This window comes from Mytilus californianus, unplaced genomic scaffold, assembly GCF_021869535.1.
Source record: "Mytilus californianus isolate M0D057914Y unplaced genomic scaffold, xbMytCali1.0.p SCAF_1, whole genome shotgun sequence".
Lineage (NCBI taxonomy): Eukaryota > Metazoa > Mollusca > Bivalvia > Mytilida > Mytilidae > Mytilus > Mytilus californianus.
The window spans coordinates 112,035,414-112,062,770 of NW_026262581.1; the positions used below are offsets into that span (position 1 = coordinate 112,035,414).

Here is a 27,357-nt window from a genome sequence, read left to right on the forward strand (position 1 = left end):
TCATGGGTAAAAAATTGTAATTTCAGGTACGAAATGGCGAAGGTACGAAATGACTATATAGCTTCCATTCGATTGATTGTTTCAACATCAAAAAATGATTTTCTCTAAATTATTCTTGCTTTTGATAAGATATTAAACTTTTTCTTAATCATCTTAAATCCATTGCTTAGTTAAAAAAAATATTGCAATTTGAATAAATCGACTCGATATATCTTTTCGGGTCCACGTTCAGGTCTTTAGTGTTACCCTGCGAACCGGAAGTGATTTACATGTGTTTTGAGAATTTTGAAGAATCTCATGGCTGCATTTGGTGTGCATTTTGGTTCGACTTCAGCTTGTCTTGCTGTTTACAAAGTAAACGAAATTTTAAAATGAATTCAATAACATATGTGAAATAAATAGTTTCATATTTTTTAAATATTAAACAGCAAGTGTGAATTTTACAACGCCGCCCGGTTTGTCCGGTGTCAATCGTATCAAACAAATTACAAAACAAATGACTGAAATTTTTTCTACCTTATTACATCATGATTTTGTCCATTTTAAAATCAAGAATTAATCAATTATATTGCCTTATATCAGAAAAGTTCAATCTAATAAGATCATGTCATGAAACTTTAAAAATCTTAATGTTCATTTGAAAGAATAATGGATTTTATACACAAAACAGCTCGTGGATAAATTATAAATATAAAAATATAAAAAAATACACAAAGTTCAGAATAATTATAAAATAAGTAACCATAAGCTTAAAGGTTGAAACTGGGCGATACACTAAATCATGTGTGCCTTATGAAGAAAGAATATGACATGTTCTTCGGGTGATTTTAAGGATGAAATATAATTTTTTTTACAATGTTCTCAGGGTTTGAAATTAGCAGTTGCCATCTTGCCATTTGCAAGTGTTTTTTTTATGTGGGCTTATGAATATGTTATCTAGTTAGCCCACATGGCGAGTGCATTTTGAAAATTATTATTATTAAAATCACATGATATCGAGTGTAAATCACGGAAACTCATATGTTTTCCTAACTGGTATCCTCTTAAATGAACAATAATCTGCAGAAAACCAGTTTTAAAACTGTTGCGTTTTTTTCTAAACCTTGGATCCTAGCTCTATTCGACTGACACAAACTTGAGGTTGGGCCAGTTCTGTTTTCACAACTTGATTTCAATTACCCATGCGTGTAGCAAACTCTTCTGGCTGTTCTGTTATGTTGGCATGTTATGGTTTCTACATGTAACTTTGTTGTTTAAATGTTTTGGTCTGATGCATGACTCCTGAGGTTATATTCCAAATTTGTCTCGTGCCTCGTTATATTCCTTCCAAATCGCTTATCAAACATCATTTATTTTTGTAAATTTTCCCTCGTCCGCCATTGAAATATATACGAACCATGGATCATACATGGACCAACTATGAATGAGATCTGTATTCTAACTATAATAACTACAGACGCACACAGCTGGCAGAAGAAAAATGATCACAAAAGTGAAAAATACGTTTTCCACACGCATTAATAGACATTTGTTTGATTTGGTTTGATCCCCTTAGTTAAACGTATATATGCATTGTTTCAATTTATTGATTTAAGTTGCTTCAATTTGTAAAATTTATATATCTCTTATATAATTCAATTCAATACAAATCTTTATTGTCTTTATGTATAAATGTTAACTGTATACATGTACATGTATTTTGTTTGAGGGCCTCAATGAAAATTAGACTAGTTCTAATTGAGTTACCCTCTTTAAATAAAGAATTTATTATTATTATTATTACACTACATTTCATAGCATGTGACACAACACTACAAAATGAAATGAAAAACAATAACAACAAGATCATTTATATACATAATGAAAGTGAATATTTCAAGAGTCCCCTGTCTGCAGTTCTATAAACTGTTTTGAAAAGGAAACTTGGCCTAGGTGTGACAAAATTTGTATCGAGAATTATAATTTCCATACAATTTGTGGGCTATTAAGATTTACTGTGGGTCCCAAAATCTATTTTACGGGGGGTCCACATGGCTCATTGAAAAATAAATGAAGTTCAACCCTGGTTCTTTTTTTAATCAAAGATCTTTTTTCTTGTTTATGTAACGAGAGTTTCAGGAGTTTCCCAATTGTATTTTAAACACAATTATTAATAACAAGCCTAAGGCCCAAGTCTGTTACATTTTCATGAAAAGTCATCAAAAGCCATATAAATTCAAAGAAATTACATTATGACACTGATTTTTGGATGATTTGAATTGTACTTTAACCTTCAATATAATTATTGGAATAATATCAGTTTAACTTATTGCCATCTTTATTTGGATCATTCTATCTTATTACATGTATGTATCCTTATGCCCCACATTGGCTACAAATTGAAATAAAAATGTGTTAAATGCAAGTCAAAAGGTAATCATTCCCAACATACTTCTGTTTTTTTGCATAGTGGAATTTTCTTAAAAAATATTCATATTATAAAATCTAGAATGAAAATGTAATTTGATGAAGGTAAATTATTATTTTGATTGTTTACATTTCTTCACTCTTGACTTAATTTTTTTTCACCTGACTTTTCTTTATAAGAGGAAACAGGAGATAAATTTCATAATATTACTTTAAACACAATAAGCAAGGGAGGCAAATAGTAACCAGATGCCCAGAGCTAGTGTTTCTTGTAAGTGGACAAACAAATTTTACTGGCTAGCACCAAAAAAATGTTGTCCACTCATTTTTGTGTAATAAGAATTTCCCTGTAATAAAATTGCAACTTTTAAGATTATAACCAAATAAGAACTGTCATATTTAATTACCTGATTTCTACTTTTGGAATGAACCATTACATAACAATGTATCTCATCTGTGGAGTTAGCACTGCAAAAGATCTGGCTGCCTTCAGTTAGCTAATCATTTATATACAATGTACTATAGTTCAATTTAGAGTTTTTGTCAAAAGAAAAATAGGGTATATGGTGTACAATAATTAGTTCATGACACCAAATCCATAAACACTCAAAATGGAAAAATGCTTTTATTGCTGTTCTCCTTCTCAAAGTCACAGTAAGGTATTCAACATATAGCAAAAGCTTACACCTCACTGCAGGTTAAAGACAACTCATTATCTCCCTAACACAATTTGAGCTGAATTCTTTTCTAGATGTTGATCATGTTACATCTACCAGTTTTATTGCATAGCATTATATCAGATGTATAATAATTATTTTCTAGGATGGTAAAACAGATGTGGTAGCAAATGACCTGGGAGATAGAGTAACTCCTTGTATTGTAGCATTCACTGACCATGATCAGGTAAGGATTAACAATATAACCTTTAAATTTTTTCAATCTAATGTTGTGCATTATATAAAGGGATGTTAAAAACTACCCCCTGAACAGAAATGTACCTTACAAAAATTATACTGTGAAAGATGAATTAATATCAAATGAATCAATTACTTCTAATCAGCCAATTGTACTTATAATACTTTTTAATGGATATTCCTGTAATTTTGACAGAGCACAGGAGGAACATACTACATCAATTTTGATTATGAAAAGATATGATTTAGAAGAAAAATGAAGAGTTAAGAAAAGTAATACATTAGAAATGCAATAGTTTTACAAATGGTATATTAACTTTAATATGGCAGTAATACATGTATACCTATTCTGTTTTCAGGCAGTTGGAAGTGCAGCAAAACAAGGAAAGATAAGGAATGCCCACAATACTGTTTGTAATGTAAAACAGATTCTAGGAAGAAGCAGTGATGATCAACTATTACAGCAATATATGGACAATTCTCCTGTTAAGGTTAAATTTCACTTACAGTTTTCTAACAAACAAATATCATAATGTTGTATCCATATACTACAAGCTAGAAATTCAGCTTAGTTCTGTCCATATACTTCCAATAAAAAATACACCAAAGTTCTGTCCATACACTACCAGCTAGAAATACACTCTAATTCTGTTCAAATACTTGAATCTATTGATACACCCTAATCTTGTTTCTTTACTACAAGCAAGAAATACAACCCAATTCTGTTTATAAACTACAAGCCAGAAAACATTATACTTCTGTTCATGCACTTCCAGCTAGAAATCCACTGTACTTCTTTCCATACACTACTAGCAAGAAATACAGCCTAATTCTGTATAAACCACAAGTTATTAAAAATTGCAGTGAGTAACACACTTTGTGCCTGGACCATATGTTGTTCAATGTTGTTTGTTAGGTTTTTTATGCCCCCGCCATAGCGGAGGGGGCATTAAGTTTTACCCTTGTACGTACGTCCGTATGTCCCAAAGTTGGTTTCCGTTCTCTAACTTTAGTTTGCCTCAGCCAAATGTCATGAAACTTATACACAATGCTTATTACCACAAAATACAGATCAAGTTTGAATTTTGGTGGTGTCACTTTAACCGTTCTAGAGTTATGCCCCTTTACAAAAAGAAAAAATGCTGAATTTTTCTTTTCCGTTCTCTAACTTAAGTTTGCCTCAACCGAATGTTATGAAAATTATACACAATGCTTATTACCACAAAATACAGACAGATCAAGTTTGATTTTTGGTGGTGTCACTTTTACTGTTCTAGTTTTTGTATAAGTCTGGTATTGGTTGTTGATGTTGTCTGTTTTACTGTCCAGTATTGTTTGGTGATACCTGTTATCTGTGTTATGTATTACATATAGCTAATTTGTTTCAGATGATATTACAAGATGATGAACCAGTTTTCCAAGTAGAACACAAAGGACAGCCCAAAGATGTCACTCCTTCTAAAATAGCAGAAGCCATATATCTACGTATGTTAGGTAGGTGCTATACAAGTAATTATTCAGTAATATATTGACAAGATGTGCATATATCTATAAACTGAAGTGATGTACAGCCAGCACCTGTATGCAGAGGACATTTTGCACTTTTTACTAATATCTAAAAATCAATGCATAACTGATCTGCTGGTGAGTCAAGAATTATAGAAAAGTAAATCTTGCACTTAAGGTAAAAAAAAGTAGATTGTTGTCACTCTTAGTTTCATTCAGTATCCATACACATCAAAAGTTATTGAAACCACAATAATATATTTATTTAAGTTATCTATTCAACCTGGGAACAGTATATCTATATATGTTCCTGATTCAGTTGATTTATTTAAAATAAACACGCAAGTACATATCATTATTTGTCAAGAAAAATCATAAGACACTTGTTAGACTTGCACTTTAAGATGTTACTCTTTGCTACATATTAAAAAAACTTGACAAATATTTAATACTGAATTTTAAGCTGTGAAGCTCTTTCCATAAATCAATTTTCAGAATGTTCTTGATAAAAAAACTAAAATAGATTTGTAATATATTTTCTGAAACAGCAGATTAAAAATTTTAAGAAGTTGAAGGCTAAAAGCCATCTATAAAAGAAGAAAGTTTAATTAGGATTGCAAAACAAGTGAATTATTAATCTTTTTATGACCTTAGAAACAAATGTAAACAATCCAAATATACTAGGCAAAAGGGGTATTAAATGTTACCATTGACCGTCCTTCCGTCCGTCCCATTTTTGTTTCCGCTCTCTTAACTTAATCCAAATTTTATGAAACTCACATTCACACACGGCAGACAGAGTTCGAATTTGGGCAGTGAGTTCCCTTTATAACTTGGAAAATTGCAATTTTTTTCATTTCTGCACTCGAACTTAAGTTTGCCTGATGCAAATGTTATGAAACTCATACACAATGCTAAGAACCAAAACTGACAGAGTTCGAATTTGGGCAGTGAGTCATTTACCATTCTAGAGTTGTGCCCATTTATAACTCTAAAAATGGCTTATTTTTCGTTTCCACACTCTAACTTAAGTTTGTCTCATGCAAATTTTGTGAAACTCATGCAAAATGCTAAGAACCAAAACTGGCAGACAGAGTTCGAATTGGGTAGTGAGTCACTTACCGTTCTAGAGTTATGCCTTTTTATAACTTGGAAAATTGCAATTTTTGTCGAGCCTTCGACTTTAGTCGAAAAAGCGAGACATAGCGATCCTACATTCCGTCGGCGTCGTCGTCGGCGGCGTCCACAAATATTCACTCTGTGGTTAAAGTTTTTGAAATTTTAATAACTTTCTTAAACTATCCTGGATTTCTACCAAACTTGGACAGAAGGTTGTTTATGATCATAAGATAGTATCCAGAAGTAAATTTTGTAAAAATAAAATTCCATTTTTTCTGTATTTTACTTATAAATGGACTTAGTTTTTCTGCCGGGAAATATTACATTCACTCTGTGGTTAAAGTTTTTAAAATTTTAATAACTTTCTTAAACTATCCTGGGTTTCTACCAAACTTGGACAGAAGCTTGTTTATGATCATAAGATAGTACCTAGAAGGAAATTTTGTAAAATAATAAATCCATTTTTTCCGTATTTTACTTTTAAATGGACTTAGATTTTCTGTCAGGAAACAACACATTCACTCTGTGGTTAAAGTTTTTAAAATTTTAATAACTTTCTTATACTATTTTGGATTTGTACCAAACTTTAACAGAAGCTTGTTTATGATCAAATGCTAGTATCTAGAAGGAAATTTTGTTTTCTTCCAGTTAACATTACATTCAGTCTGCAGTTAAAGTTTTTAAACATTTATTAGATTCATAAACTATCCCGGATTTTTACCAAACTTGGACAGAAGCTTCTTACAATCAAAAGATAGTATCAAGAGGAATATTTTTATTGATTTACTTCCTCATTTTTGTTGAGCCTGCGATTAACAGAAAAAGTAGGCGAGACACTGGGTTCCGCGGAACCCTTACGAATTTTTTTTGTTTCCCCACTCTAACTTAAGTTTGCCTAAAGAGCATTTAAAATTTATGAAACTTATACACAATGATAAGCACTAGAACAATAGAACTCTTTAAAAACTAGCAGTGACATCAAATGCTCTCTGTATTTTCATGTATTTTAAGCAAGCTTGAGTGGGTGCATTCGTGTCCTCAGACACATTCTTCTATTATTTGGATATCTGCCTGATACATTGTGGTATACACAAAATGGTGAATAAAATGTCCACTTAAATGTATTTTTCAGAGACAGCACGAAGTCATGGTGACGGAGATATTCATGATTCTGTGTTAGCTGTTCCATGTGATTTTTCAGAGGACCAAAAACAGGCTATTAGGTTTTTATAATACTTCCATATATAATTGTGTTGAATGGCTTGAGATATATGAGGTAGGAGTGGTCTAAGTTGTTGATCACTAGCATGTCAATTCACAGGTTATTAGTTTGAACCCTTCTCAAGAACAAGGGAAATCATCATTTTCATTTTCTGAAATTATCTGGGCTAGACTTTTTGATGATGAAATACCTTGGTCCTGTTTCCTTGTTAAAAGGAAAAACAAATGATAAATTTTCTTGCCATCAAAGAATTACAGTAAATACAAAATTTTATTTTCTTTGATAGTAAATTGTTGCTCGAGATCATTCTACAGAAAATGGAAAATGTGACAGATTTTATAATATTTTGTGTTTGATCTCTGATATTTTATAAAAATAACTTGAGTGAATATTTAAAAAAAAAAATGTAAATTTGTGTAGAATGTATGAAAAATGTCTTCTAATTGTTTTAAGATCTGAGAAGACCTCCATAATTTTATTAATCAAAAGTACCTTTAAACACAAAAAAAACCTCATTTTGATGAAATTCAAAATTTCAGGGTATTTATTTTCTTTATCAAAGGGGGAATGATAGGCATGTATATTAAAAGCAAAACAAATATAACAGTATAACCACATTACAGCTCCATTGAAGCCAATAACATACTGATTAATGTTAATTTATAAAGATGAGATAAAGGAATGTACCTGAATATGAAAATTGTTATCTTTCAAGTAGTAATTTTATTAGGTTGTGTGACAACTGTGTTGCTCTGAACCTCTGTATGCAAGGTTGTTCCAGAATATAACCTTGGTATCTAGAAATAAAAAGCTTCTTTTTTTTTTATATATTTTCAGTGAGAGTGCCAATGCAGCTGGATTTTCTGTGTTAAGAACAGTATCAGAACCTGTGTCAGCCCTTTTATCATATGATATTGGACAGACAGATAATACTCTAGAATGGTTGGTACAATCAAGTTACAAAATTTTTAAATGGTTATGTAAATATGATGCTACAAGTCTCATAAATTCAACAGTTTACGCACTAGCCAAAAGTAGATGCATGCTCACTTGTTAATTATATCTTTTGTTTACAGTAATAACTCCTCATTCAACTTTGGGACTGTAGTAAAGGTACTGTCTTAGGCCAGAAGGTCACATTTTAAAATTGCCTCAGGTCACCACTCACCAAGTCACTTTTTTACCCAATTTTACAGTTCTAAACTGGTCTGATTCTCAGGTTTTCAAGACAAAACAGTCAACTCAAACACACCTGAACATGAACTGAAAGGTGTATCAGACTGTCTCTTTTGGATGTCAGAGATTATTGCCCTTTCTTAGGATTTTTTGACAAAAAAACTGTTACTGAGGGCAGAGATGCAAATTAATGCTTTAAAAAGATCAATCTTTTATCTTTCTGTTAAATGTTTTCGGCAGAATTTATGTATATGGACGAAAAAGATCCACATGCATTTGCATCTACCTCAATCGCTGTTTTGTGAAAATTTGTCTTTAATTTAAAAATTTACAAATATCTAGAAGCTCCATACTTTAATTTAAGTATAACACATATATGCAAAAAAATCTTAGTTATGCACCTACATTAAACTTATAAAGCCCATAGAAACAGATGAAAACAATTCAAGTATACCAACTTGACCATTTTTACCTTCTCTAATAAAGAGTTCCATTTCTTTTGATTAATTTCAACTTGAACTATCCACCAAAGTTCAAATGAATGGATGTAAGCAATTATAGGCAACGGTTGTCCTTCAACAATGAGAAAAACCCATACTTTATAGTAAGCTATGAAGTTGAATAATGACTAATGACCTTAATCAATTTAACTTTGCAACTATCCTTGAACTGCATAAATTATTCTTCTCAGTTTTTTGTCCCCCGCTCAACGCATTGCGGGGGATATAGACATACTGGGCATCTGTTTGTGCGTCGGTCCGTCCGGTCTTTGTTAGCGCTCTCACATGTATAATTCTTGCCAGATTTTTATGAAACTTATATCATAGGTTTAGATCAGCAATGTCTTGGACGAGTTTGAAAATCAGTGCCGATCAGTTATTTTTAAAAGAGTTATGCCCCTTGGAAAGATTAATTATATGGAAAATTGTATTGTTAGCGCTGGCATGTGTACAATTCTTTGAAATATTAATTATAACAGAAATCGCAAATTTGCTCTCAAGCCTTCATTTCTCTTAAGATATTTATTAAAAGTTTTAAAAGCAAAAAAAAAGTGTTTTTTTTTAGTATTGCCCTTGTACCTTGAAAAGATCAAATATGTGCAATGCAGGGGACATTGGAACTCTGATCTTTTATTTTAATGCAAATATTTTTGTGCTAGGAAGATTTATTTTCATATCTACATGGCTACTGTTCCAGAAGCTGCAGATGCAATAAGGATGTAAATGCATTACGATTATTTGTATAATGTTTTTTAGACAATATTTTATGATACTGGGAGAATAAACAACAGGAAGTGAATATCTGAAGACTGGATATTTTTTGTCTTGACAGATGAGGATGTTTAATATTTAACTCCATATAGGGTTCTCACATGGCTAGAGACAATTTTTCAAACTATTGATGACATGCTAGAACATATTATGTTTTACTCTTACAGCAATGTTTTAGTAATCCGTATTGGCGGAGAATCTACAGATGTCTCAATTGTTAAAGTACAAAATGGTTTATACAGAGTATTTTGTTCCCAGAATTCCACAGCAGTGGCAGGAAGTAAATTTACAGACAGTCTCACAGATTACTTAGCAACAGAATTTTATAAGTAATTTTTTTATTTGATTTTACTAACTGGTAAACAAAAATAGTTCTGTGATATCTAAAACATAATTTGAATTTATTTAAGAGTTTAAAATTCCAATTTTAAAGGACAAATTCAATCCAATTTGAGAATAAACTTGATATTTAATCCCAAAAAATTGTATGTTGAAAATTTTTTTTCAAACAATGAAATATAAAAAAAATTGTTTGTTTTCGACTATTAGTCTATTAATGCTTGCTTCAGATCTATATTAGATTAGGCTTAATTGTACAGGTGTGCATTGCAGTAATATTTTTGGGGAAAGAAGTAGAAACCTGTTTTGTGTTAAAAATTACTTTGTTCTATATATTTATTTAGAAAATACAAATTAGATGTGAAAGAAAGCAGACGATCACTGAAAAAGCTCCGTTTGGAAGCAGAAAATGTTAAACATACATTATCTACACTTGGTAATGCCCAATGTGCTGTTGATTCATTATTTGAAGGGGTAGACTTCCATTGTCAGGTTTCAAGGTAAGAGAGATGTGTATTCCTCAATACAGTAAAATATACTCAGGAGTCTGTTTTACAAAAAAAACTTACGACTAAGATTGATCGTAAGTCATGAACAATTCAGTATACTTACGATCAATCTTGGTCGTAAGTTTTTTTGTGAAACTGACTCCAGCTCCTTATTTTATTTTATAGAAACACATATATAATTAAGAATGTTTAGCTATTCTTTTATCTTTTTGATAAATTAATATTGATGTATTCATTAATCAAAACAGAATTCATTTTAATGAATAGCATAGTGCAAAATTTAAGAATTAAGTGTCAGCAATTGTTTACTGTGTATGTCTGGCCTGATTATAGTAAACTGTGTTTCTCTGGCCCGAATTGTTGACTGTGTTTATTTTGACACAACTGTTTACTGTGTTTGTCAGGCCTGAATTGTTATTCAATAAATGTGACATTAATATTCAGCCTGATAGCTGATAAAGATAGTGTTTTTAAGACTTTGATTTTAGATGTCTTTTCTGTTTGATTTTCATGTGAATAAAAGCCTGTAGCCAGGATGTCTTTGAGAGGGTTATTTGTGATAATGAAGCTATTGATTTAATAGTCAAACTTTAATCTGAATCTTCACATTGATAGTATTTTTATGCCCCCGCCGTAGCGTAGGGGGCATTAAGTTTTACCCTTGTCCGTCTGTACGTTCGTCCGTCCGTAGGTCCATACATCAGTACGTCTCAAAATTGGTTTCCGTTCTTTTACATTAGTTTGCCTCAACCAAATGTTATGAATCTTATACATAATGCTTATTACCACAAAACACAGATCAAATTTTGGTGGCGTCACTTTTACCGTTCTGGAGTTATGCCCCTTTACGAATGGAAAAATTGCTGAATTTTTTGTTTCCGTTCTCCAACTCTAGTTTGCCTCAACCAAATTTTATGAAACTTATACACAATGCTTATTACCACAAAACTCAAATCAGTTACAAATCTGGGTAGAGTCACTTTTACCATACTTGAGTTATGTCCCTTTATAACGTTATATGCAAGCAGGTGCATCATCTGTGACCCGTGGACACATTCCCCATTTATTTGTTTTCAAGGTACAAAACCCCAATTTGACTATGGGTATGAATTTAACTATTTTATATCTTAAGCATAGAATCTTATTTCAGAGCCAGATTTGAAAGTCTAATATCGTCATTAGTACAGCAGTGTCCCTCTCTGATAGATGGCTTATGTTCTACTGCAGATATTGCAAAAACAGATATCCAGAAGGTAGGTGTTTAATAGGAGTTTTATAGTGTGACTCAGGTATAAGTCTTCTCCAATAATCGACATGTTTACCATTTTTGCATCAAAGTATAAGTTTAGTAAAGTGGTCGGGCATGTTCAGCAACCATTTTGTATATTTATACTTGAAATAAAATGTATATTTCAGGCTTATTTATTTGAGTTTGCTAATCCCTTTCAGAAAAAATTAAAAGGAAAAAGAATGATTAATCTGTAATTAGTTTACTTAATTCAAAGTGTTTTTAATTAGATTTTATTAATAGAACAAACTGTAATTTGCATCAATTGTAAGTAGCAGTCAGTATATCTGTGTTTGTTAGTTTCTCACTTACCTATTAAAAAGATGTTCTTGACTGTTCTTTGCATGCCCCCGCCGTCGGTGAAGGGGGCATTAAGTGTTACCCTTAACTGTCCGTCTTTCCTTCCATCCCCTTTTCATTTCCGCACTCTAACTTAACTTTGCCTCATCCAAATTTTATTAAACTCATAAACAATGCTGAGAACCACAACAAGCAGACCGAGTTCGAATTTTGGCAGTGAGTCATTTACCGTTCTAGAGTTGTGTCCCTTTTTAACTTGGAAAATTACAAAGCTTTAGTGGGGGCAATCGTGTCCTCAGACACATTCTTCTTTTATTTCTCTTAATGAATGTAGACATATAAAACATCTTGTTAACCATCATCAAACCAAAACAATAAATAGATTTAAAGATTGAAAAAGTGTAAACAAATAATTTTCAACAATGAGCTGTTAAGAGCAACAATTGAATATTTTGTATGACATTATAAAAATTGAATCTTAGTTGTACCTTTATATTTTGTTCTAAATTATTTACTATCTTAATTTTTTCCAGGTTATAATGTGTGGTGGAGGAACGAAAATTCCATTTGTACAAAAAATAATAACTGATGCATTACCTAATGCAGAAATTCTTAATTCTATACCTCCAGATGAAGTCATAGCAATTGGTGCAGCTAAACAGGTTTGTTGTATAGCATCATGGAGTAAAAACATGTTTGTTGTTAATCCTAATATATAAATAACATATAGCTGAGAGGGTGATAGAGCAGATTGTTACATCTGAGAAAACATGTCAACCAAGGCAAAGCCAAGGTTGACAAAGTTTTTTTTTGAGGGGTAAGAATCTGCTCTATCACCCTCACAGCTATGTGTTATGTAAATTATTATACTGAATGTTCTGTCATAATTGTCTTTTAAATTGGAGATTGAAAGAAATTAACTATGATGTCATGTACATAACAACATTACAGTTATTTGAAAACAACAAAAGTGAAGCAAGATGTTTTTTTTTTCTATGTTGACAGTCTTTTAAAAAGCTCTTGGGCTGAAACTTGAGCATTGTCGATATAAGTTCAATTCATTGTCCTTTAAATTATTAGTTTTTGATTGGTTTTCACGAGAGGTTGACTTTGAAAAAATTGTCACCTGCTGAGCCATGGGATAGAATAAATTATTGCCCTCGTATTAACCAATCAAAATCCTTCATTTTGACGTGAAGTATAATAATTCGTAATATCGCCTGGTGTGGTTTATGATGATTTATTGTTGGTGTTTAACACCACATTCAGCACTCTTGGCTAAATAGAATGCAAAGGCTAATTAGCATTATGGCACTGCTGTGAAATAATGATATATTTATAGCTGGCAGTACTAGGGTTAAAACTGAAATTATAGTTAAAGTTATCAAGTAAACCATGGAAATTCAAAGGTACCAATAAGTTTTCAAGAATGACTGACTTGACTTAATCCACTTCGTCCCAAGGGGGACATAGGGCAACTACAGTTTCTCTCCATTTCTTCCTGTCCATGGCTGTTCATTTTATTTCTTTCCAGGTTTTTCCAATTTTGCTCAGCTCAGTTGTTAGTCCCCTGTGCCAGGTGTTTTTTTGGCCTTTCCCCTTTTTCGATGTCTTGCTTGGTAATGTTTTTGTCTTTTTTTCTGAGGGTATGCCCGATCCTCTTCCACTTTCTTGTTCTTATTATCTGAGTTCAAGAATGACAAGCATTATACATTGTCTTCCAATACCTATCTGGAATTTTCATTAAAAATGGAAAGATAACTATTGTCTTTACAAAAAAAATGCAATTAGATGAAATTTTATTCCGAACTGGTTTTTATGCCCCACCTAGTGGCATTATGTTTTCTGTTCGTCCGTATGTTCCTCCGTCTGTCCTGCTTCAGGTTAAAGTTTTTGGTCAAGGTAGTTTTTGATGATGTTGAAGTCCAATCAACTTGAAACTTAGTACACATGTTCCCTATGATATGATCTTTCTAATTTTAATGCCAAATTAGAGTTTTGACCCCAATTTCACGGTCCACTGAACATAGAAAATGATAGTGCGAGTGGGGCATCCGTGGACACATTACTATGGACACATTCTTGTTTTTTAAGCATTGATTTTTATCTTGCCTTGGGATGAGACAGGAAAACCTCTTACTGGGAAAATTTGAAACTTCTCTGTACCTTGATGAGGGGAGATAAAACTTCAGTTATAATGTTTTGTTTGTGTATACCCATTTCAGGCAGCTATACTAACTGGAAGTGATGAAACTGATATTAAAGTGAATTTTGAACAAAGTGAAGTTGAATGTCTGAAAAAATCTATATGTGTAAAGGTAGGTAAATGATGTTATATTATCTTACCAAACATTTATTACATTGACATCACATTTAATTATATACAGTCAAACCTGTCTATACATCTCTCCTTTAGGAGCAGAGAAAACTGGCCTCATAAAATAGGTGACTTTTGTTGAGGTTCAAAATGCATACATATTACTACACCTGGATAAGAAGAGAGTCGTGACCGGACAAAACATGAGTTCCCTTCAAATTTGTTGTTTTGCACATGACATAATCTTGAAAAAATTATTCAACACTTCTCAGTATAGTATATGCTAGAAGTAAAAACACTGGGAAAAATACACAGATGGATTATAGCAGGAGCACCTGTTTTGAAAGGGATTAAAAGATAAACCAAAAATAGAATTGAAAGATCACTAGTACCAGAAGAAAATAAACTTTGAATTTAGTTATATTGATCAAAATCTGGTCAAGTTGATCCAATAATCAAATTTAAGTAGTAACCCAATATGAGGAGGAGACATTCATTAGATGTTTTTTAATATGCTAGATGTGTTAACACAACAGATGATTGATATCTTCATGTACCAGATACATCAGTTTATCTCTTCTAATATAGAATTTTAAATTTTGATCAACCTATGAAAAAATGCAGGAAAATTATGTTCTCAGTCAGTAGTAGAAGTAAAAGTTTGTCAGTTACTCTTAGAATGTTGGTAGCTTAAATTGTGATCTCAAGTTTTCTGTATTAAAGAATAACCTCAATAAAATGTTATAACTAAATTACAGATTAAATAATTACTAACAAAACAGTATTTTTACTGATTCAATAGAAAATTAAAGATAGACTGTTAAAAAACTATTCTAGTGACATGTCAAATAAAGTTCATTATATGATTCCTGATGATTTGTTTATAGGCAGCTAATGAGTCTACATGCCAACTTTATCCAGTCTTTCCATCTTTAACACCATTTCCATGTCGAAAACATGAAACTGTCACCTTACCAAGTAACCAGACATCTTTCAAACTAGAGCTGTGTGAATGTAGTAATAATAATTCTGTGGATGCAGATCTGGGAAAAGTATGTATATATACTTAAAATAAAAATAGAGAGATGTGGTATGATTGCCAATGAGACAACTATCCACAATGATGTGGATGTAGGCAATTATAGCCAACCGTACTAGTTAATACTTTTTTTTAATAGTTTTTGTCTTGCCTTGACGGAGTCAAAAAGCGAGACATAGGTATGCTGTTTCCGGCGGCGGCGGCGTCAACAATGTATTAGTTTGTGATTAGGTCTAGTTCATGGTGAACCACTAGTGGTAGGTCAATGATATTTGGTATGCAGTTGTATTAGCATTGGCACATCTCATTACCATGGAGATCATTTGACCCTGCCCCCTCAGTCAAGGTCTATTGACTTTGAAACTGTTCATAGTTTACATGTATTAGTATGTGATTAGGTCAATTTATGGGGAACCACTAGTGGTAGGTCAATGATATTTGGTATGCAGTTGTATAAGCATTGGCATATCTCATTTCCATGGAGATTATTTGGCTCCGCCCCCTTAGTCATGGTCTATAGACTTTGAAAATTTTGCTAAGTTAACATGTATTAGTTTGTGATTAGGTCAGTTCAAGGGGAACCATTAGTGGTAGGCCAATGTTAACTGGTGTTCAGTTGTATAAGCATTAGCACATCTCATTTCCATGGAGAATATTTGGCCCTGCCCCCTCAGTCATGGTCTATTTACTTTGAAGCTTTTGCTTAGTTTACATGTATTAGTTTGTGATTAGATCAGTTTAAGATGAACTGTTAATGTTAAGTCAATGATATTTGTTATGCAAATTTATTGGCATTTGCATGTATCTTTTCCATGGAGATTATATAGCCCCACCCCTGATCATGGTTCATTGACTTTGAAACTTTTACATTGTTTACAAGTTAATGTTTGTGTTTAGGTTTATTTAAAGGGAACGACTTATAATAAGTCAATGGTATTTGGTATGCAGTTGTATTAGCATTGCCACATCTCAATCCATGGAGATTGTTTAGCCATGTACCTTCAGTCATGGTTCATAGACTTTGAATATTTGCATAACTTACATGTTAAAGTATTGCTATTTTAATGTCAACATTTGCATTATCAAAATTACAAAAAGGCGAGACATATCTTTGTGATAACAGTTTATTTTTACTGTTTGTTATTTCTAAGGTAGCAAATACAATATATGAACGTTATTGAAAAATTCTCATAGTATCCTGCAAAAGTCAAAATGATACTGAAATTGAAATTTTCAGGTTTTTATACGACCGCAAAAAATTTTGAGGTCATATATTGGTATGACGTTGGCGTCGTCGTCCGAAGACACATTGGTTTTTGCACTCTAACTTAAGTTTAAGTGAATGGATCTCTATGAAATTTTACCATAAGGTTCAATACCACAAAAGGAAGGTGGGGACTGATTTTGGGGGTTATGGTACCAACAGTTAAGGAATTAGGGGCCAAAAAGGGGCCAAAAATCAGCATTTTTGTAACTTCCAGACATAACTTGTGTGTTAGTGTATGGATCTCTCTGACATTGTACCACAAGGCTCCATATCACAAAGGGAATGCTGGGATTGATTTTGGGGGTAATTGCCTCCAAATTTTAGGAATCAGGGGCCAAAAAGGGGCAAAAAACAAGCATTTTTCTAGTTTCATGACAATAACTTGTGTATAAGTGTATGGATCTCTCTGACATTGTACCGCAAGGTTCCATATCACAAAGGGAATGATGGGATTGATTTTGGGGGTAATTGCCTCCAAATTTTAGGAATTAGGGGCCAAAAAGGGGCAAAAAACAAGCATTTTTTCTAGTTTCATGACAATAACTTGTGTGTAAGTGTATGGATCTTTATGAAATTGTACTACAAGGTTCCATATCACAAAGGGAAAGCTGGAATTGAGTTTGGGGGTAATTGCCCAAAACGTTTAGGAATAAGGGGCCAAAAATAAGAATTTTTCTTGTTTCTAGACAATAACTTGTGTTCAAGTGTATGGATCTCTCTGAAATTATACTGCAAGGTACCATACCACAAAGGGAAGGCTGGGATTGATTTTGGGGGTAATTCCTTCAAAATTTTAGGAATTAGGGGCCATAAAAGGGCAAAAAACCAAGCATTTTTCTAGTTTCAGGACAATAACTTGTGTGTAAGTGTATGGATCTTTATGCAATTGTACTGCAAGGTTCCATATCACAAAGGGAAAGCTGGGTTTGAGTTTGGGGGTAACTGCCCTAAACATTTAGGAATTTGGGGCCAAAAAACAAGCATTTTTCTAGTTTCCAGACAATAACTTGTGTTCAAGTGTATGGATCTCTCTGAAATTGTACTGCAAGGTACCATACCACAAAGGGAAGGCTTGGATTGAGTTTGGGGGTGATGAATCATAAGGGGGTTCAAAAAATTTGGGGGGGGATTTTTTTTCCCTTTTTTTTCTTTAAAATTTTCCATTTTAAATTGGTTATTTCTGATTTATATATAAAAGCAAATAATAATGATATGGTTTGAATAGGTAAATTAAAATTTTTTAAGTTCTTAGACCACATTCATTCTGTGTCAGAAACCTATGCTGTGTCAAATATTTAATTACAATCCAAATTCAGTGCTGTATCAAGCTTGAATGTTGTGTCCATACTTGCCCCAACTGTTCAGGGTTCGACCTCTGCGGGTCGTATCAAGCTGCGCCCCAGCGGAGCATTTTATTTATCTCTATTTTGCATAACCTTGCAAGTACAGACCAAATGTTGGTATTTCTTTTTCATGTGACTTAAGGTAGCACTATTCAAAAACAACTAAATTTTATCAAAATTTCATTTTCAGCTGTTTTTATTACTTCTTAATATTCCAAAACCACAGAAGAAAAATATTTTTCCATATCTTGCACTGTTAATGAGTTTTGATGATAATTAGTTTTATAAACAAATGCACGTGTCTGACTGATACAAGATAAGAACATGTGGGCAGTACTTTGTGGTTAATCAATAGAATCATTTGATAGCTTTACGACCACTGACCAGCTATAAAAATAACAGTTATGAAAAAGAGGTGGACTAGGGGTTTATAGAAAAAAGATGATAATGAATTCCAAATAAAAATACATTTCTATATTGGAGCTGCCAGGAGAAAAAAACAAAAAAACTATTTGGATCTATAGAGGGAATCAAAATATAAATGTACAAATATTAAACAAATATAACTATACAACATTTTATGTTGCTGATGGTTATATCAGATTTTCTTGAGGTGAATGTTTATATATGAATTCTTTTTAAAAAGAAAACACAAATTAAATATCTCATTTTCAAACTACAGAAAGTAGAAAATTCTACTTTGTGTTAAACACCATATTTTCATTGTATACAATTTTAATTCTAGAAATCCCCCATAAGAATCCTCTACACTGACCAACTGATCATTTTTTGTACACATGCATAACTTACTTTTTAGGAAAACGTTTAAAGTAAAATTTATTGTTTTATGTACTCCATGAATAAAATCCATAGTGAAAAAGCAAATGCAATGAGTAATTAAACTTCTGAGATCATTAATAGTTGATGTTTATCCAGGTGGGCGGAGTTTTGACCAAATCAGTAGCAACTGACTTACATCAAGGTCAATAATGATATAACTTCTCCCGCCAGATCAGAATGTTGATGCACAGTGTGTGCATTTTCTTTATATATATTTAGAATTGCTGAAATGGAAAGCTTTCTTACTGGTCAAAACCTAATTGATTTATGATTAAATGCCAATCCTGAAGTATCCACATGGTACATTTGTGAATTATATTGAAGTTAATGAGGTTCAAGTAGGAAAATTCTTATTTATTCAATTGTGACACATACATTTTTGCCATGAAAATGTTGTTTTAAATGAAATTAGCTCCTAGATGGGTGCCCCTATATGCATGATTTTAGCACATGTTGTTCCTTGACCAGTTATCTTCAAAACCGTGTCTCAGATTTCCAAAAACATCAATAGAACAAATTTTATACCTAATTAAATTTAGTGATTTCTTATGAATTAAGGTTGCAAACTTAATTGAAGGTTTATGAGAGAATGAAATACAATAGGAAAAATCTGAGACACGGTTTTGGAGGTCAAACTATGTTGCTCAAGAATCTATCAAAAATTTTGGGATGCTATGAATAACAACGAAGCTAATTTCATTCAAATGTGGACATCACAATCTAGCAACTAATAACATAATAATTAATTATGTTATAATTATGTAATTATGAAATCATCACCATTTGAAAGATTATTCTTTCTTCTTTCTTTTGGTTCCTCATATATAAATTTTAGAGCTGGATGAAAGAAATTACATCAATTTAAAGTTGTCTGATGGGGGTGAAACAATCTTTGTATTGTGTTACCTTAAATCACTGGTTATTATTAAATTGAATTGATATGCTTTATTAAGATTATTTTAACTGTTGTAGCTATAAATTGCCTTGTTATATATATTGTAATCAGTTGTATAGTTGAAAATGCAATACTTGATAAGTATTCCATGTTAAATCATTTCAGCTTGTAATGCAGGATCTACCCAAATCAGCAGTAGTATCAATAGTTTTCCATCTCAGAAGGTATTGTATCAACCATTATCTCATTACATTACTACATGAAAAAATTAATATTCAGTCAAAAATTAAAATTTTGTCAAAGAAAAATGTTTATAGCATCAGGAATGTTTTTTAAAGGATAGATGTTCTATGGATTTGTTTAGTTCACTGACCTAAAAGTATTCCAAAGTGTATTGCAAGCTTTCCGCATTCTGTGTTCAGACTTCAATCAGTACAAAATGAGCTTAAGTGATAGTTATTAACAGTACAAAAGATCAGTTGAAATAAAAAAAGAAACACATTCTTTTGTAAAACAAAAATGTGATATTGAAGATTTTATAGATAATAGTAGATTTCTAAAGTTCATAAAACATTAAAGCAGCCTACGTGAAAGGCTATAGTCGTGTAGAGATATCATATATGGGATGGGATAAGAGTAGATGATTAGAGAAGTAAAGGATATGTTGTGTAAGTTGTTTGGAAAAATATAAACCTTACATATTGTAGTTCATTTTTTTTTCAGGGATGGGTCATTACATGTTACATGTAAAGAGGAAAGTTCACAAAAGACAGTCTCAATTACAGTTGAAGTTCAAAGTTGACAACCAGCTGATGATTAAAACATAACAATTATATATTAAGTTATTGCTTTGATGGAGATCCGTCATTATCTGATTTACAGTTGTACGTGGATTGCAGTATTACGTTTGTTAATGATATTCATCTTTTTATACAAAGTTTTATTTCCCCAAAGTTATTCTAATTGATTATACTAGAGATACACCCATGTTTAGTACTTTTATACAATACTGACTTATAAAGATAAGAGCTATAGATAAGATAACTGAAAGAAATATAAAGAAAGACCAAAATCATGTGTTTTTATTATTTTGATTATACCCAGTGGATCAGAACCAACAATTTTCTTCTTTTGCTAATTTTACTGTCCCATTTCAATTAAAAAATTAATGGTACACTATCATGTTCAGCCATAATTATACCCCTGTTCCAAAGGAGGGGGTGTACTGGTTTAACTCTGTCTATGTGTCTGTGCAATAAAATTTTGGTTGTAATTTTATCAGGCACTTCGAATTCGAGCTTCCTGAAATTTGGGTAAATCCCCACTTTGAAGAAGGGTGGTTTACTGGTTTACCTCTGCTTGTCTGCCCTTCTATGGGTCAGTCCTTCCATCCTACCATCCAATAAAATGTTTATCGCATTATCCTCAGAAACTATGATTCAGAGCTTCCTGAAATTTTGTATTAAGCTTCATTGTAAGGATGCTATACTCTATACTAGTAATTGTGTTTTCACATCACTCATCAACTGACTGTTTACATTCATATATATTGTTACACATTTTTTCATGCAATATAAATCTGAGTTTTCTGAAATTTGATATCAAGCTTCATTTCCTATTTTCATTTCTGCACTCTTAAGTTTGCCTCATCCAAATTTTAAAACTCCTACACAATGCTAAGAACCAAAACTAGCAGACAGAGTTCGAATTTGGGCAGTGAGTCAATTACCGTTCTAAAGTTATGCCCCTTTATAACTTGGAAAATTACTATTTTTTTCTGCACTCTAAAGTTTGTCTCATTCAAATTTTATGAAACTCGTACACAATGCTAAGAACTGTAACAGGCGGACAGAGTTTGAATTTGGGTTGCGAGTCATTTACCTTTCTAGAGTTATGCCCCTTTTTAACTTGAAAAATTGCAAAGCTTGAACGGGGGCATTTGTGTCCTCAGGCACATTCTTTTTTTATTTATCTTTCAAATGATAGGAAATTTCATTCAAATGTCAGCTTAAAATTTTTAAAATGTCAGATTTTCTTGGCCTTTCATTGTCATCTACTTGAATCAGGAAGTTCAGTTACTGAAAACTTCAATTCTGCAATGCTTAATTTGAGGGTCAATGTATATGCATCATGTACATTCCTTTGTTTCTATTCTTTCCAAATTTTGTTGTCATCAATGAACCTAAGTGTGTTGATTTAAGTTTGTGAATTATATTTTTTTTAATCTATCAACCCACAATTACACAATGAATAAAAATAGTAGAACATAGTGTTAAATTGAAAATTATAATTGTCTAATATATCTAAAAAGCTCTAGTTGATAGAGAATCTTGTAGAGCAAAATTTTATAGAAAGAAATGGATCTTTTGTAAATCCAAGAGGGGGGAGGGGGTGCTGATTTTTTACTGTCTTGTCTATGATGAAATCTGTAGAAAGTGGCATAATGATGCTAATCCAGTGTGGGGGGTATTATATTTAAAAGATAGAAGACCTTGATATTTCATACCTTGTGTCGTAATTTCTGCTTCTTGCTATGTTTTTGTATAGTTTTAAAGCCAGCAAATATGAATAAACCCTCAAAACTTGTGACTAAACTAAGGGATAAATAAATACGGCCGTCAAATCTGTTGTCTGTTCTCTCTCATCATTGGTAGCGTGAATAAATAATCAATAGTAGAAAATGATACTTTTATTAAACTTCTAGAACAGCCGATATATTTCCATACATGTACAATATTCCAGCAACAATTATATAATTTACATACGGTGCGGAGCTACTAAAATAACATTCTTTCTCTTGTATTTTTGTACGGACCAAACGGGATCATCTTAATAAATTCTACAATGACAACGTAAATAAATGCAAGGCATACAGCTATCTGCGCTGCTTCTTACCTCTAGACTACGACCCTTACTTGTAATATAAACTGCGAGGCATACAGCTAAATGCGCTGCTCCTCACCTCTAGAAACCCCCGGGCTGAGCCTTGCTGCAAGCCAAATGTAAACACAGCAAAGACTGACGAACGTGACGTTGCACTGGTATTTATTTGAAATTCCCGGAAGTAAATATTCTAAGCAGGAAGAAAAACATAACGTCAAACGCTGACATAAAATATACAAGTCCTCGACTCAAAATACTTATAATAATAAACTTTTGTTACTAAAACAATCAAGACATATTATTTCTTCCAGTTGAGAGCTCACAAAGGAACACTTTTGGGTTCACGATTACAATATTAACCCAACGGTAACGTTCTGAATAATACATGACAAATTTGCGCCATATATGACGTAATCGATACATCTAATAACATAAAGTAAAACGTACGTTAATTACTCATTCAATATACTAGAAATACTAGAAATAACTTCTGACAACTCATATAAACTCTCTTAATACAATAAGAACAACATTTCTTTACTTGGAAATAACCAATACACACATTTACAACACTGCCCCTCCCCCAGATTACATTTCGTCCTCGAAATATGGTCTTGTCAATTCTGACATTACATTTCAAAAATTCTTTTCACAATATTGCTATGTACGTAATACTCTATTATACAAATAAAAAATCTCTAATTTGCCAAAAAAAGGAAATATTAAAGCTATCTTAAAACTTAAACTTAACCATACATCAACAAACTACTGCGCCTGTTTATGTCATAAAAACTAATGTCTGTGTTAACAAACTAATGCGCCTGTTAATACTTAAAAGGCAAAATATACATTTTTCTTCATTGTGTCATTATCGAAAATATAAAATAAAAGTCTATTTTTGCATCCAGTTACAGCACTAATACCGTATACTCCATTTAAAGTTCAATTCAAGATTCTCCATTCTATCAGACGCTGGAATTATAAACATCATGAAGCTCAACTTCTTCTAAACACCAGGCTAACCATAAGCCAACAAATGTCCTATCAAGTTCTATACCACAAGGGTACCCCGCGTATAAATTTATACACAATCTTCGATACTGATGTACCATACAAACATAAGTATAAAAATAGGTACAAAAGTACAACTAATAAACAATAGTCATCAGTATTCCCCGAGAAATATCTAAAATGGTGTAGACTATAGCTCAGCATACCCATGGTGTAACCAAAATGTATATTGCAATCTAGACTAATCATTAGCCTTAACTTAATCTCCGCCAAAACAAAAATGGCTCCTTATAAGTATCCTAACTGCCAATATTAGCCTTAACTTAATCTCCGCCAAAACAAAAATGGCTCCTTATAAGTATCCCAACTGCCAATATACACCCACCGAAAGCAGCTTCCCACCAAAATAGTATTAAACAATCTTAACTGCATTAAGGACAACAACGCCAATAGGACCATCAAATTCTAGCTTCTAATAAAAAAACATCACCTGTTTTCTAAAATCTTAAAAACAATTTCAATAACACAATATATTTCTTAAAGTGCAAAAATCTATACATATTTGTGCTTAGTGTACTGTATACTCAGTGGATAAACAAATATTACAAGTCTTCTCAATAAACCATTAAATCACTTTTTACATTTTATCAATAACAAAAAAAATCACACAAGCTTCATATCTACATTATAAAAAATCCGAATCCACACAAAAATATTCTGATATTTGGCCAGTAGGCTTATCTGCTATATAGGCCCAACTATTTCTGATAATCCTGACTTGTAAATCCAAACTGCGGGTTCCCTTCGAAAGTATTCATATTTTCTGGTTTCCCTCTTTTTCCTCTTGAGAAAGGACAATCTCTGCTGTAATGTCCCTCTTGGTGGCATGAGTAACATGTACTTTCCTCAATCGTCCTTGTATTCTGCACAGGCGAGTTTATAGGACTTACTGTGGGACTGGAGGTAGATAAATTAACACCATCTTCTATACCCAAATCTACTAAATTACAGGGCTCAACAGTTCCGCTCTGTGAAATAATTATATTCTTCATACTTTTCCCCCCTTCCAAAATTTGGAGCTGGGATTTTTCTATTTCTAATATTCATTTTTAAAACAAACAATAATATGCCAATAGAAGCTAACTACACCTCTATTTCTCTAATAAATAATTATTTGGAAGCTAAAATGCACCTCCTTTATAATTTTTTTTTCTTTCTAGGAAGCTAAATGCACCTCCTTTATATTTTTTTTCTTGCTAGGAAGCTAAAATGCACCTCCTTTATAATTTTTTTTAATTTTTTTTTCTCTAGGAAGCTAAATGCACCTCCTTTATAAATAAATATTTTCTTTTTTCTTTCTAGGAAGCTAAATGCACCTCCTTTATAAATTTTTTTTCTAGGAAGCTAAATGCACCTCCTTTATAAATATTTTCTTAATTTTAGAAGCTAAATGCACTCCTATATTTTCCAAAATATTCAATTTATTACAGTATAATGTATAGAGTTAAGCGCACTCCATACACAATATTTGTCACTTAGTGTGTTCCATACACATTAGTATTTCTAAAAATAGACGTGCCAAATTCCTTGAAACGTGAGAACTAAACCGCTGCCACCATTGTCGTAATTTCTGCTTCTTGCTATGTTTTTGTATAGTTTTAAAGCCAGCAAATACGAATAAACCCACAAAACTTGTGACTAAACTAAGGGATAAATAAATACGGCCGTCAAATCTGTTGTCTGTTCTCTCTCATCATTGGTAGCGTGAATAAATAATCAATAGTAGAAAATGATACTTTTATTAAACTTCTAGAACAGCCGATATATTTCCATACATGTACAATATTCGAGCAACAATTATATAATTTACATACGGTGCGGAGCTACTAAAATAACATTCTTTCTCTTGTATTTTTGTACGGACCAAACGGGATCATCTTAATAAATTCTACAATGACAACGTAAATAAATGCAAGGCATACAGCTATCTGCGCTGCTTCTTACCTCTAGACTACGACCCTTACTTGTAATATAAACTGCGAGGCATACAGCTAAATGCGCTGCTCCTCACCTCTAGAAACCCCCGGGCTGAGCCTTGCTGCAAGCCAAATGTAAACACAGCAAAGACTGACGAACGTGACGTTGCACTGGTATTTATTTGAAATTCCCGGAAGTAAATATTCTAAGCAGGAAGAAAAACATAACGTCAAACGCTGACATAAAATATACAAGTCCTCGACTCAAAATACTTATAATAATAAACTTTTGTTACTAAAACAATCAAGACATATTATTTCTTCCAGTTGAGAGCTCACAAAGGAACACTTTTGGGTTCACGATTACAATATTAACCCAACGGTAACGTTCTGAATAATACATGACAAATTTGCGCCATATATGACGTAATCGATACATCTAATAACATAAAGTAAAACGTACGTTAATTACTCATTCAATATACTAGAAATACTAGAAATAACTTCTGACAACTCATATAAACTCTCTTAATACAATAAGAACAACATTTCTTTACTTGGAAATAACCAATACACACATTTACAACACCTTGTATACAGGTGGCTTCTCATGTTTTGAAATTTATGTCAGTCATATATTGATTGTTTTAAACCTCTATTTCATGGTTAAGCAACTTTTTTTAAAATCTGTTTTTATTTATCAAACAGATTTCACACTGATAATGAGTAATGGGATAACTATATTTGGTATATGGCATCCTTTCAATGTCTACACATCCGTCAAACAGGGATCATCTGACCTTGACCTCATCAGTTTCATGGTTCAGTTTTTGTGGTCAAGTTCATATCTCTGATACTATAGCCAATAGGTCAACTATATTTGGTGTATGGAATGATTGTAAGGTGCATTTGTTTATCTGGATGCATTCATATGACATTGACCTCAATTATGGTTTATTGGTCAATGTTATTTTTTCATGGTTAAGTGTTCTTAAAATACTTTGAGCAATAGGTCAATTATATTTGGTGTATGAAATGATTGCAAAGTGTACATGTCTGTCTTGCTGGGTTCATCTGCCCTTGACCTTATCTACATGTATCATTAATTATGTTAAGTTTTTTGTATACTTGTAGTAAAACTTTTAACTTATTTCAACTTTGAATTAAACATAAATTAAATAATGAGCAGTAAAGCAGACGTGTGTTCTCTTTTGTAAATATCAGTCAATATGACACAATTTTTCCAAAATCAGTGATTCAGGGGAGGAACTATTTAGAACACACAGTTCTTATTCATATATCAAAATATCCAACAATTAAAATAAAGGAAAATGAAACAATATTGTGTAAAAAATTTAATAACACACTAAAAAACATGAAGCCTCTGTAGGAAAGAAATATTGATATGTTATTCACATTTACATTTAGGTTATAACTGGTGTAAAGTTTTACTACATTAATTCATTTAGTAGTTTCATTCTTCTTGCAATAATAGCTTGCAGATTTTTACTTATATTTCTGCAGTACTGAATACTTCATGTTATTGGGAATTTGAGATCCCTTTAACATCTCCAGTACACCATTATAATTCAATTATAACAATTTTCAACCACCAGTTCTAATTTATAAATACTAAAGAAAAGATATCAGATCATGAAATTACCATAAATGCAGTAAAATTGAAAAATAATTGTATAAAATTATGACTTTTAACTAGCATGCTATAATATATAAAG

General features: G+C 32.1%; 2 protein-coding genes across 11 annotated transcripts in view; one reads left to right on the forward strand and one right to left on the reverse strand.

The window, feature by feature from the left end:
• LOC127711223 (heat shock 70 kDa protein 14-like) overlaps nucleotides 1-27,357 on the forward strand; it is a 65,901-nt gene that overhangs the window by 5,602 nt on the left and 32,942 nt on the right. The window contains exons 1-14 of one of the 10 annotated variants that reach the window (XR_007986610.1): nucleotides 247-354; nucleotides 3,229-3,309; nucleotides 3,680-3,811; nucleotides 4,709-4,814; nucleotides 7,078-7,168; nucleotides 8,005-8,109; nucleotides 9,782-9,943; nucleotides 10,298-10,453; nucleotides 11,613-11,715; nucleotides 12,584-12,712; nucleotides 14,276-14,368; nucleotides 15,255-15,419; nucleotides 19,917-19,975; nucleotides 20,475-20,688. Coding sequence is in view for 9 of the 10 variants with exons in the window: in XM_052217219.1 (XP_052073179.1) it covers nucleotides 298-354; nucleotides 3,229-3,309; nucleotides 3,680-3,811; nucleotides 4,709-4,814; nucleotides 7,078-7,168; nucleotides 8,005-8,109; nucleotides 9,782-9,943; nucleotides 10,298-10,453; nucleotides 11,613-11,715; nucleotides 12,584-12,712; nucleotides 14,276-14,368; nucleotides 15,255-15,419; nucleotides 19,917-19,975; nucleotides 20,475-20,553 (1,518 nt within the window). In the remaining variant the exon portion in view is untranslated. Of the gene's footprint in view, nucleotides 1-246; nucleotides 355-3,228; nucleotides 3,310-3,679; nucleotides 3,812-4,708; nucleotides 4,815-7,077; nucleotides 7,169-8,004; nucleotides 8,110-9,781; nucleotides 9,944-10,297; nucleotides 10,454-11,612; nucleotides 11,716-12,583; nucleotides 12,713-14,275; nucleotides 14,369-15,254; nucleotides 15,420-19,916; nucleotides 19,976-20,474; nucleotides 20,827-27,357 lie in introns of those variants that run through there. The other 9 variants (XM_052217219.1, XM_052217254.1, XM_052217222.1 and 6 more) reach the window with 9 other exon arrangements.
• The window catches only part of LOC127711414 (F-box only protein 32-like), an 11,546-nt gene continuing 11,152 nt past the window's right edge, over nucleotides 26,964-27,357 (reverse strand). The window contains exon 8 of the mRNA XM_052217454.1: nucleotides 26,964-27,357. This exon is cut by the window's right edge and continues 952 nt beyond it. The gene's annotated coding sequence lies outside the window, so the exon portion shown is untranslated.